General features: G+C 43.0%; 1 protein-coding gene across 17 annotated transcripts in view; it reads left to right on the forward strand.

Moving 5' to 3' along the window:
- Positions 1-10721, forward strand: part of MICAL3 (microtubule associated monooxygenase, calponin and LIM domain containing 3) — a 163674-nt gene extending 152953 nt beyond the window's left edge. For 11 of the 17 annotated variants that reach the window (XM_082043994.1, XM_082043998.1, XM_082043988.1 and 8 more), the window contains 4 exons: positions 2166-2231; positions 4549-4648; positions 5657-5730; positions 5815-10721. In XM_082043994.1, the coding sequence (XP_081900120.1) occupies positions 2166-2231; positions 4549-4648; positions 5657-5730; positions 5815-5999 (425 nt within the window). In that variant the 3' untranslated portion in view covers positions 6000-10721. The remainder of the gene's footprint in view (positions 1-2165; positions 2232-4548; positions 4649-5656; positions 5731-5814) is intronic. The other 6 variants (XM_082043999.1, XM_082044001.1, XM_082043995.1 and 3 more) reach the window with 1 other exon arrangement.
- The last annotated feature ends 1881 nt before the right edge of the window (positions 10722-12602 follow it).

Genomic DNA, 12602 nt, shown 5'->3' on the forward strand with positions numbered 1-12602 from the left:
ACAAGAGTGGGAGGATAGTATTTCTGTTAAAAAAATAGCACAACTGGGAGCAAAGGAAAGAAAACACAATTGCTAGGAGCGGGTTCTGTATTACAGCCTTCTGCTATGTAGGTCCTGTGGCTTTTTACTGGAGGCCAAAGATGAGTCTTCTCCTAGCGTCAAACTGTTTGCTCACTGATCACAAAAGTTAGTAGCTGTGGTCATGTCACAATGAGATAAATGGCATTTTCACATACTAGGTATTTATTTTCAGATCAGATATGGCAAATTGGGAATTCCTCGCCGGTATGTCCATGGTTTGAAATGTATAAACACAGCTGCGTTTGAGTTATCAGCACCCTATGCACACAACTCTGAATGAAATCTCAAACCCTGAAAAATTGAAGTGGATTTTCCCATATAGTTAAATATCCATCTCCTGATCCCCCCAGGACCAAGTTAGAGTATTAAAGCATATATAGAAGAATTCATGTTGGATAAAATAGGATGTGAAATAAAAGATATAATAGATATCATTCACTAAAAGTTCTGTATGAAAGCTTATTATTCACAGTGCCTTTGCTGTTTGGGGTTTTCTTGTTTGCTTTTTCTTTTGTAACCTAATCTGTGAAATGGCAATTGTGGAAAAAAAGCCCTAGTAATTTTTCATTTTAAATGAAGAAGTTGGAAAATTCTGAACAGCTAGAATTGAGGTTCTGGTTCTGTCAACTAAAGTCAGTACGATGCTTTACTTGTAACTGTTTATGGCCAACTGTGACACCTTTCCTAATGTTTCTGCTTCCTGCTCCCAGTACAGAAGTTTCTTTCTGAGAAAGCTGCGCTGCTCAGTTGCTGGCTTTGAAGCCGATGTGCTCTCACTCAAGCGTGTCCTCCATGTGCTGGTCTAGTTCTGTGATGGTCCCTTCTAAAGCCTCCCCAGTTTGCCGATTGTCTAGTTCTGTAAAGCTGCCTCCAAACAACACAGATGAAGCTCCGCTGACTTCTCCAAAATAGGCGTTATTCTTACTGTATTATTGTGGAGTTTATGCATTTTCCCAACACAGACATGCCTCCCCTTTATAAATGCGGTTGTGCATTGAGAGCAGTAAGTGTTCCATTCTGCTACCTCTGATGTTTCAGGCTCATCAGCTTCCTGTTGCATATGTTCTCCTGTAACTATTAGTGATGTTGATTATTTCTTACTGATTATCTCTGTTACGTTAAGCGCAGCTGAAAAGCAAGTTCTCAGTGTTAAAACAGCTGAACCATTTGAGAGATGAGAAATGTTTGTCCTTCACTGGGTGACAGAAAAGATGAAAAAGATTCAGTAAATCACCAATACTAACAGGACTTGTAAGTTCCAAAATGCTTTGTGAAATGAGAATGTCAAGGGAGAGCTTTAAATTTACTGTTTTAACTCTGCAAAGCCCTCAGTTGGTCATCGCCGCGGCAGACCCTGGTGTGAATCACTTTTCTATCCATGTAAAAAAGCCTTTTCCCTGCTAAGCACAACAGTCTGATTGAGTACATGTGTACTCACCATACTTGACACAGCAGATCCTGGCAAGCTGGTTCCATGTTAATCAGATTCTCCCTGTGATGCTCCTTGTCTGAAGAAATTCTTTTCCATTAAGAAGGACACTTTTACCATCAGTGGATGCTTCCATGGTGATAAGAGCATGGTCCTGATAAAGCTTTAAGGTAGAGTGGCTGCTTACAGCTGGTGTCTTATGCATGCAGGTGAGACTTTTTGTAACCCTGCTTGAAATTTGACATTTATCAGCAGGAGTTAAATATTCATCTCTGCTCATCCTGACATCTTGTTCACAAACCTTTCAGTTAAAGACCATGTGATTGAAAAATGTACATTGGGAAAAAGTACAGTAACAATAACCTCCTGCCTGGTATCTGTACAGCTCACTAAGAGTCCACCAGTGCCTCAGTCCACCTCTTACCTGTTATCTGTGCTTATTAGGGACATTATTCATCCGTAGACTGTATCCCTTGTTTCTGCTTCTCCATTTCTTGTATTTTTTCTTTTCTTCTTGTGTTTCCTTTCTTTCTCACTCTTACGCTTTTTGTCCTTTGCTTGTCTTTTATTTCACCCCTTTCCTCCTCTTCCGTTCCACTTCCAACTTCCTCTTCCTCTCCTGCCTCTTCCTCTTCCTCGTTTGGTCCTATTGAAGTTGAGCCCAATGCCGGGACACCACGTCGTAGACCTCTCTCCTTCTGCCCTTGCTGTGCCCATGAAGGTAACGTAACCTCACACGCTCCCCGTTCTCCTTGACCACAGCTGGGTTGTTGTAGCAGCACTAGTCAGCTAGTAACCACAAGGCCCCCAGCCCTGTCCCCAGCCCTTTTCTTGCTGTGTCCCCAAACCAACCTTCTCAGTATCAACCTGGTAACCAGCTTCTCTGAGCCTGTGCCAAGTTATTAAAGGTACAGTATCCCTTTTGCTAGTCCCGGCTGTGCTAGGGAAGGCTTAGCAACTGGGAGGGATGTTGGGCAGCAGTGGCGGGAGCAGTAGCATCGCACTCAAAAGTTTCTGTTTTCATTTGGTGACTTCAATTTCTCTGTTACTCCTGAAAGATGTTTGGAAGGCGGGGTAAGGGAAGACAATCTCCTTCCATAAATGGCCTTTGAATTAGCATATAAGGATTATATGTGTCTTTATAAGAACTGGTTTGCAAAAACATCCTTGAACTTTAAAAACCAACAAACCTTAAGCTAGACCAGTTGCCCCTCATCTGTCTTGCTGAGTGCATTCTTTAACTGTCCCAAATGGAGTTTGCTGTAGAGTTTCCATTGCCAAGGCATGGGGGAAGGGGTTGTCTGTGTGTGTTCATGGTGTAATTTTGCTAACCACTTTGCTTTCCATGGTGCTCCCTCACATCAGTTGTCAGTGCTCCCTCTCCAGTCGTCCCATTATTCCTCTGCTCATTGGCTGTTTAAAAATACTTATGTATTTCATAGGTCAGTAGCATTGTGTTTTTTGGCTTTTTCTTAGAGGCATTTGTTTTCTATACATCCTGGCATCAGGAAGGATGGGGAGACTTCCCAGTGCTTTCATGGTGCCACAGCACTGGACATCTGCATGTACAGTCTCCCTCTCCTGCAGCCACACGGGCATATTGTGCAGAGATGCTCAGAAAGGAATGCTTGGAACTGAGCAACACACTGGTACAAAATCCACAGAACCAGAGGCTTTTAAGGTGGTACCACCAGGTCTGGTATTCCCCGAGGGTCTGTTATCAGGGTTTTTCAAAGGCAGGTATTCTCAACTTAAGTTCAAGTTTAATAGGAGTTTTAGGCTCTCCTTTGTTTAGCTTAGTGCAGCACTTGTCTGAGATCCCAAGGATGGAGGCAGGGCATAGATCTGAATAAACTAGTAATTAATGTGGTATTTATGAAGTGCTTCCCAGAGTTTGAATAGTAAGCTTGCTGCTTATTTTTAGCGTCAAAATTACTATTTCAGAGGTTTTGCTCTTGATGCAGATAGTATATATCTGTAATAACAAACATAGACAGGGATGTTAGTTACTTTGTGATGCCTCAGTAACATGCAGTGCAATCTGATAGGATGCAACAACCCAAAAATACTGTTGAGCTTGATTTGAGGCTTGCTCCTGCCTCTACTTCCATGGAGGCAGGCACATTGCTAGTGTCCTTTATGGTGTTTGATGTAAGTCATAGCATTCATCTGCAGGTAGTTCAGTGTGGAGTCAAGTGTCCCGGACCAGGAGGTTGCCAAGAGGAGCTTCCCTGATTAGCTCTTGCATTTGATAAGTGTCAATGGAAGGCTTTGAGAACAGCATTCTGCCATTTATTCCATGTAACTCCTGCTAGATATAAGGGTCATCAATGGGCTACTGAGGTTAGGAGTTGGTTTTAAAATAAATGAAATAGCAACCAGGGGTTCTGTACTAGGTGGGAAAGGCCCAAGGTATTTTTATTCTGCTTTGATATTAGCAAATGTGTTTGGGGATTCTTTTTCTTTCCAGTAGAAGTAGTTTCTGTGTCCACTGTGCAAAAGGGATCTTCAAGATGGATAGATAATATGTGGCTAGGAGGAGCAGTCAGAAAAGATTCATTTAGGTATTGAAAGAAGAAAGGACAAGGTGTTACTTTTGACCAGTAAAAGAAAAGATGGAGGACATGCAATTGAAGAAAATAAGGGTAAAACACATGGAGTGGCAATTGAGTCCCTTTCTGATGAGCATACATTTAAGTAGCTGGCATGAGGATCTATATAGCTCTTCTAATGAAAGGAAAAATGAAATACTTAGAGAAATCTGGGCTTTCTGCATTAAGAATAAGGAAGAAACAAGCAAACACAAGAAAATCAGAAAGAAAAAAAAATCAGGCTCCAAAGAGAAGAGAATCCTTTTGGATGTGACTTCCACTCTTCTGTGTGCTCTAGGCAAACTGAACGGATCCGGCTTGGGAGTGCTCTGGCAGCATCTTGCTTGGCTTTCTTTGCACATTTTGCCCCATTGTTGTTTTTGAACTTTGGGCTTGTAAGGATTGCAGGGCGTTTCCTGAAAACTTACCAGGTTTCTTTTTTGGCAGGCATGGGTAAGAAGGATGATCCCAAGTTGATGCAGGAGTGGTTCAAGCTGGTGCAGGAGAAGAATGCCTTGGTTCGCTATGAGTCCGAACTGATGATATTGTGAGTGAATGTACAAAGCTTCAAAAGGGGGATCATGTTTCAAATAGTCTCAGAAGATCTGTCAATACTGTGTTCCCTATAATGCTAGGAGGTCAGCAGGCTCGTGGGCTGGTTCTTGGCTGAGATATAAATCCAAGTACATTTCAGAAAAGCGATAGAAGGAATAATAGCAATAAGGAATTAAAGTTCCAACTATTTGATCACATGGAGAAGTTCAGATGAGTGTTTAAAGCTCTGAACCTTTCCCAAGCTGTTCTTGGACAAAACATGTCTTGTTCCCACAAGTGTTTTTGAGCTATGCAGCAATAATGTCTGACTCCAGGTTTTGGTAGAGCCCACTTTTTAAGTGTAGCCAAAAGTCTTTAATTCAGTCACCTTTGCCATGTGTCTCTATTTTTTGCCTGTAGTGGGAACCCGGTGCCTCTTATTTGGGCTCAGATTATAAAGTTTTTTTTCCTGTTAATGAAATTGGGAGCTTTCTCAGTCTCCATGCTGCAAACTCACTAAAACTCATGTCTCAGCATGTCAGCTGACCCAGGCAGTGTAGATGCTGATCGTCTTAGTGCCTGTGTCAGAAAAGCTCCACAGTGTTGTCTGCATTGGAATCTGAAAAGGCAATGGCCTGACATGTTCTTAGTTGATTAAGTGACTTTGTCTTTAGAGCAGGAAGTAGCAGGAGATACAAAGAAGTAAAGTATAATTTTGCAGTGATTGCAGATTTGATTTTTCCTTCACACCGTTTTAGGTTTAATTCCACCCATAATCTTCTCAACTTTCTGTATTGCACTTCCTAGCTGAAGGTAAAGAATCTGAGATGCTGAAAGTACATTTAAATCTTTAAAAAATATAGTTATATATATCTTAGGTGTTTTAAGAGTTGTTCCAAAATAGATTGGTTAAATGCATAGCAGATACCCAGGGGGGAGCAGAAATTGAAAATGAATATGAAGCAATATATAGAGTATTTTAATATACCCAGAACTTGGATTCCTGATGTTTCCCTTTCAGCGCTCGGGAGCTAGAACTGGAAGACAGGCAGAGTCGATTACAACAGGAGCTCCGCGAAAGGATGGCAGTAGAAGGTGAGAACAAAAGGGAAGATTTTATAGATGGTGTGTGCGTATTTCTAGCCTTATGTATGCTGATAGTTTTTGATATCTCTGTAGATCATCTGAAGACAGATGAGGAGCTCTCAGAGGAGAAGAGGATCCTGAATGAGATGCTGGAGGTAGTGGAGCAGAGAGATTCTCTTGTGGCTCTCCTTGAGGAGCAACGGCTTCGAGAAAAAGAAGAAGACAAGGACCTGGAGGCAGTCATGCTTTCCAAAGGTTTTAGCTTGAACTGGTCCTGAGCTAACACATTTACCTCTGCTGGTCTGTGTTGTCCAGTTGGCCTACCCTGAGTTCGCCAGAGTTACATGGATAGGAAGATGTTGAAGGGAAAACCTCCGAAGGGTCCGACAGCATGCAGGGATTTGGTTGGAAGCACTCAGAAGCCTTTTGATAAGCATGTTGGTTCCAGAAGCTTAAGTTTTACATGTCTGCAGGGCAAGTTGAAGAGAAAGAGTTGAGACTGTAGAGTCTCCTTGAGTTCCTATACAAGGGACCGTATTATTGTGTGTTTGGCAGGAGGGAGAGGAGTAATCCATGTGTGGGGAAGGAGGTTAAGGGAAGAAGTACCCTTAACTAAACTGGATTTATGGCAGTCCATTCCTTTCCCGTTACTACTACACCAGTTCTAATAAGAGGGAGGGAAGTGGCAACCCTCTCTGGAAAACCACAGCAGCCTGTAGCAGCCTGTACGGTGGAGTCAGCTGTACGAGAGAGCTCCAGAAGCCCAGGGCAACACCTTCTTTGCTTTAGTCTTCCTCCCCACCAAAGAAACCTGCAGTTGATCTTTATGCATGGATATGAAGAAATAAGAGACATAGAAGATGCTATTCGTATGTGTGATGGAACTCTCTGCCTCCTGGTTTTTAGAGAGATGTGGGCATCAGAGGACTCTTTCCCTGTCATAGTCTCCTAAATCATCTTGTGGGGAAAAAGGGGAGAAGAAGAGAGCGGGAAGATGCCCTTCTGCTTTGCTACACACTGGAGAGACAGCTACTGCTGGCCTTGGTCTTTGGGGCCACAGCTCAGAGGCTGGTGGGCTTCTTTGTTCTGTTTTTGTTGTGACTGTTTTGACACTGGAAAATACTGTGGGTCAGTGGTAAGTATGTGCTGGGGCAAGGGTGTTACCAGGTGGCATTCCCTGGATGTTAGGCCCCTAAAAGGGAGAAGCCCTTAAGTGACTGAACCACCATTAAGACTTTTCAGTGTTTGTTTTTTTTTTTTTTTCCTCTGTATTTTGTTTTTGCACATTGGAAACGAAGCTTAAGACCTGCCTGGACCCTCAGTCACTTTGACCCTTTTATGTCAATTAACTTATTTTTTTAATACTTGAAAGAAGATTCATTTTTGTATCTTTTAGGAAAAAAATGGACGAGTGATGGGTGTGTGTGCCTGCTGCATCCTACAACTTCCACTTCTAAATTACTGGATGTTGTTACCTGTGGCTATTTATTAGTGTTCTTATTAATAATTTGATTGTTACACATATTTGATTGTGAAGAGAGTGTTTTAACTCTATTAGAGAAAGACACTACTGCGGATTGGTCCCTGCTTCACAGCAAGGGCAGCCTTTATGGACCCATGGATGCATCCTGCCCTAGAAGTTTTCCTTTATGACAAAATCCTTGCACACTCATGGAGTTGTAAAGAATCTATTTGTGTTCCTAGCATACCTTTCTTCTGCATCCCAGATTCCTTCTGTTGGACTAATAAACCTATAATTTATTTAAATTTTACATTTTTATAACAAGAAAGCCAAATCTGTGAGGTAGAAATATCCCGTATATCTCTCTCTCACTGAAAGAGGGGGGACCCTCACACACCTGAGATACAGCTAGAAGGACTTCGATGAAAACAAAAATAGCACATTTCCTGCTGCATCTCTTGGAAGAAGCTCCTTTTGGTTCAACTAGAGAAGCTGCAGCTCTTCAGCCAGGAGGGTACTCATTGCAATCATCTGTTAAGCATGAGCAGGACATGCCCTGAGCAATTCAGCACCATTCACTGTTTGAGAGAGTCCCTGAGCACACTATGTCCTTAACTTGTCCTTCAGAGCTGAAATAGCACCGTGTGTTGGGTGTGCGTCCCATCCTTAATGTCATAAGAGTTTTTTGCCCTTTGGGATGCTGTGTTCTTTTCTTGTTAAAGAAGTACTAAGCCTGCTCCTCCCCAATGTCCAATTCCCAAGCATATTCATACAGACTCTGTCAGCTTGAACTTACACTGTTGGTGCAAGGTACCCAAGCTGGGCTGAACAACCTTTGATCTTTTGCCCCAGGACAGAAGTCAGCATGGTTTCTTGCTGTTGGCTCTCCACCTCCTTCAAAGAGGTCTTCTGTAAGCCAGGGTCCGAGTTGAATTCACCTCAGGCTGCAGAAGAATGGATAGGACTCCAGGTGGTGCTGGTTGTTAACTGTGGAAACAGGTTTTTTGCCACCTCTGAAGTGTTTTCTGCTAAGGCATTACAAATTAAATCCAGATACTCCTGAAACCAAGCAGACAGGCAGCTGCAGCGCCACTTAGTAATTGTCATGTAAGCAAGTGGTACCTGCTATACCAGCATCACCGAGTGTTGGCTTACCAACGGGATGTCCAACAAACAGAATTCCCCCCATTTGCCAGTGCAGGGGCCAGCTGCACACCTCAAATTGACCACAGTAGTTTACATAGTCTGCATCTGAGGGGCCAGAGGAAGCTGGAGAGGAGGAGAGAAGAAAGAGGGAAGCTGGATACATGGTTTATTGTAAGCTGTCTTACGCAGAGAATTGGCTTCAGTCCATTTTATAGTGCACTAAGTATATGGGCCACATCTAACTTTTAACAAAAGATCATTGAATGTGAGCTGTAGAACAGAAAGAAATGCTGAAGAAGAAATACAAGATTACTACTTTTCCCTTTCATGCTGGGGGACACTGGCCTGATCTTTGCTATGCCGAAGAGTGATATCACTTGAGGGTGTAATGCCCTACTGCATGGGAAAACTGCATATTCTAAACCTTAATTCTTTCGGTTATGCTGAAGGCCTCCAGCAGGGAGAATGAAAATGAAGAGCTAACACAGTACATGCAAATTAATTAAAGGTACATGAAAGGGAATATTAAAAGGCCTTTTTATATCAAAATTCTTGTAAAAGGCACAACTTGTATTTGCTGTTCAGTTGCACTTTAAGAATATGACTTGCATATCAGATATGGGGTTTTTTTACTATCTGAGTATTTTTAATTCAAATTTTATATTTTTAAAGCTGAAGAAGGCTCTTGTGACCACAAGATTCCTAATTTGTATCAGAATCCAAGTAGGATGTTCTAGCTCTTTGTGCTGCCCTGGTGGGCAGCAGCACACAACTCAGCCATGTGCATTCAGTGACGTGTGTCCATTTCACATTTAGGGGAGCAAAAAGGCCCTCAGCTTCTGAGAAGTGGGCACGCAAGGGCATCTGTCCCTGTGCAACGCGGTCTGTACCAGGGGCTGGCCGCTTCCTCCCTGCAGTAGGTAGGAGGAGAGCTGAGCTTGGAACTTAAACCTGTGTCTGTTTTGAAATGGCCACACTGAGGATGAGGCAAGTGCTTCAGTCTCCTGCAGGGAAGGGAGCGGGATACCACCTCATGGAAACATCTGGGAGGCAAATGGAGATGGGGGAGTGAGGACCGCCAGAGCAACCACTCGGCTGTTCTCACAGTACAATTCTTTTTTTTAACTGTTCTGTTCCTTTTAACCATGTTTTCATTAAAAATCACAAACAGCTGTAAGATCCTGAGCTTCAAATAACTAATGTGTGGAAGGTGACAAGATGTTTCAGCTCCAACTTCCAGACATGTTCCTTCTTTCAGTAAACAAATACCCCATGGTCTCACGAGGGCATGTTACAAACTGCATTGCTGAACATATTTTAGAGCAAACCCAAGTTTTAAAAGCCTGTCCTTCTCTCTATTTGTCTCTACATTTTATGTAAATATTCGTTTGTATGTAAAGACACCATTGGATCTTTGGGTCCCCCCCCAGTCAAGAATCTGAGTTTTGTGCAATGCCTAGGTCTCTCTTAGAACACGGTGCTTGCATAGAGCTAGTCACCACATTTGTGTGCACTCTGGTGGTTTTTAATATTTTTATACATCCTAATCCTGAACATTATGAAGCATTATAAGTGGTCTAGACTGCATGATCTAGAGCGGCTGGCAGTTCCATTTTCTTAGCAGCTGTTCCTAAAATGTTCACAGCTACACGTTATTTGGTTAACAGTCTTTTAAAATGAGTTTTCAATTAAGTGTTTACACCAGACACCAGTGGATGAGAAAGGTGTTGCATTATCGGATCTCTTATGTACAAACTGAAAAGCCACAATATGGCTTTATGGGAATTTCAGACATCGCTGTCTGCAATAAAGAGAACTCTGAAGTGTACTAAAAAACAGCCTGTATATAGTTCACAGGAAAAGAGATCGCTGGCTCTCAACCATTGCAAAATAACAGAGATAAGAAGCTTTCCCTGAGTTCCTGGATTGCTCAGAGCACTGAGCTTTCTGAGAGTTCCTGGATTGCTCCAAGTACTGCTATAGGCAGGGTAGCTGGGCAGATGAGGATGTCACTGAAAGCAGATGTGAAGGGGAGGATGCCATACCCTGATGGCGTTGCAGTAATTTAAATACTCTGTATCTGTGCGTGCATGCATGTGTGTGTGTGAAGTCTAATCCAGGTGAAGGGATCTGCTTTGGCATCTTCCCTTTTGTATGAAAGTGAACTCTGATATTCAGATTGTTGAAGGCTTTTACAGTTGGCATGTATGGAGTGTTGACAGAAAAGCATATACCCTACCTGTAAAAAAAACCAACTCTGTTCCAGCCTGTTTTCTTCTGTTTGGTTGTGTTTTATCATTTGTTCTTATGCACACTTGCTTCATTGGTGTTGAGATTTTAGCACCTCAGATGGCCAACTGAACTAAAAAAAAAAAAAAAAAAAAAAAATAAAGTCATTAATTATTTTTTCTTTTTGTTGGTGGAGTTACCATTTGTTTCCCTTGCCTTCGCTCCCCCAGATGATTATTGAAGAGGAAGCAGGAGCTGAGGGAAGGTGATTTTGAGATGAGATAAAAAGCTAGGTGTTAAAAGCGCCTGACTTCAGCTTCCCTTCTGCTGGAAAACTCGGCACCTACCAGAATTATCTGAGATACAAATAGATCTTGGTACAGCCCCAGTACATGGTCCTTCTTTCTCCATATTTTACATTGTTTCTTCAGATTCTCTGTGGAAAGAAATAACGATAAATAGCCAAGAGAGGGTAAAGGTGATGTAAACATAATTGTAGGAACTAGGATTTCATTTCTGTAGCTGTAGCTCACTTCCTTAGCCTGCAGTTAGTAGCATGAACATCTGATGCTGGTATAGCAGCATTTAGTAAAATAAGGAGTGAATGACATCAGTGCCTCTGTGCTGACTTGCTGTGACCTCTCCATGCCCGTGTCTCCTCTGTACTGTGCCAGCTCAGAAATACTAAATAGATTAGAAGGATTCAGAGGTTCAACCTCACCAGCTCGTGTGTTAGAATAGGTGTCTATCTTGTCTGGGTGTCTCCTGTTTGACAAGGGAGCATGTTCAGCCTAAGTGGTGGGTGCTGGGGCCAGTAAACTTCAGGAGCTTGAAGTCCAGAGGAGTGACATCAAGTCAGCAGTTTGGCAGTCATTAAGTAAACTGGAAGGCAAATCATAAGACTTGGTACCTTTTTTTTTTCAACAGACAGCAAACACACAGGATGTTGGGGGAAATCCCAGACGGGGAAATCCCAAACAATGAGTCTTACTTTCCTGCCCACCCCACCATTTTCAAGACAAAGGATAAAAACCCTGGTGTTGTAAGGTGGTTGGATTAAAGCAGACCTATTATGGCAACAGGGTGGATGATGAGCCTCAGATTTCCTCTTGCTATGCAGTGCAGGGCTGGAGGCCAGGGGTAGCAGGAGTGACACAGCTCACTCCATCTGTGCAGCTCAGTAGTCAGCAGTTCTTTGGGGATGTTTCAAACCCCACAATTCTTCCTCTCCTTTTGGTCTCTTGTTTTCAGATAGTAGTAGGAGAAACCTGTGGCTACCTAGGAGGGATCTTTCTGATGTCAAAAGGCCAGTCTGCAAGAATTTCTCCCTTGGTGCCAAAATAAATAAATATATGGGAAGTGACCACTGGAGATTGGCTCCCATCCATAGTTTAGGAGATCGGCCTTCCAACACTTCATCACAGCATTTTAATTGCACCGCAAACTTGTTAGCCGCTGATTTCAATTAGGGACCCAGGGGTTCTGCTATTTTATAACCTATGGACTGAACAACCACTCCTAGAGAGACCTCCCTGTACTGCTTGCTTTGGCAAAGAGCTGTGCTGGTGCTGGATGGAGGGGTCATGCCTCCTGCACAGATTAGCCATGCGTGCATACAAAATAACACCAGAAAAAGGCCCTTTAACAAAAAAATGCCACCTCAGGAGCCCAGCGTGGTGGCAGCTGCTGCTTTCAGTTTCCATTGGTCACGACAGCAACCTTCAGGAGCCTGCGACCCTTTCTGCACGTGGTGTTTCATGCCCTCGAAGCTACCTCACCCACCCGATGTTGTTCCCCTGGGCACAGGACCACAACCCCTCCCCAGCTGTTTGGCTTCAGTGCTGAGGTAGGGAGCAGCACGGCAGTTAGTGCAGTGGGAGTGTGAATGTGCCCTCTGCTCAGAGGAGCATGCGAAGGATGCCAAGGCATTCGTTAAATAGGACGCAAAGCCAAGACTTGGCAGACCTTTTTGCCAGCTGAAGACACTTATTATGCTACTCAGCCTGGATAGGCTATGAATCTATACTGCGTAACTTGTCAGGAA

The sequence above is a fragment of the Streptopelia decaocto genome (genome assembly GCF_964273445.1).
Source record: "Streptopelia decaocto genome assembly, chromosome: 1".
In the NCBI taxonomy this organism is placed as follows: domain Eukaryota; kingdom Metazoa; phylum Chordata; class Aves; order Columbiformes; family Columbidae; genus Streptopelia; species Streptopelia decaocto.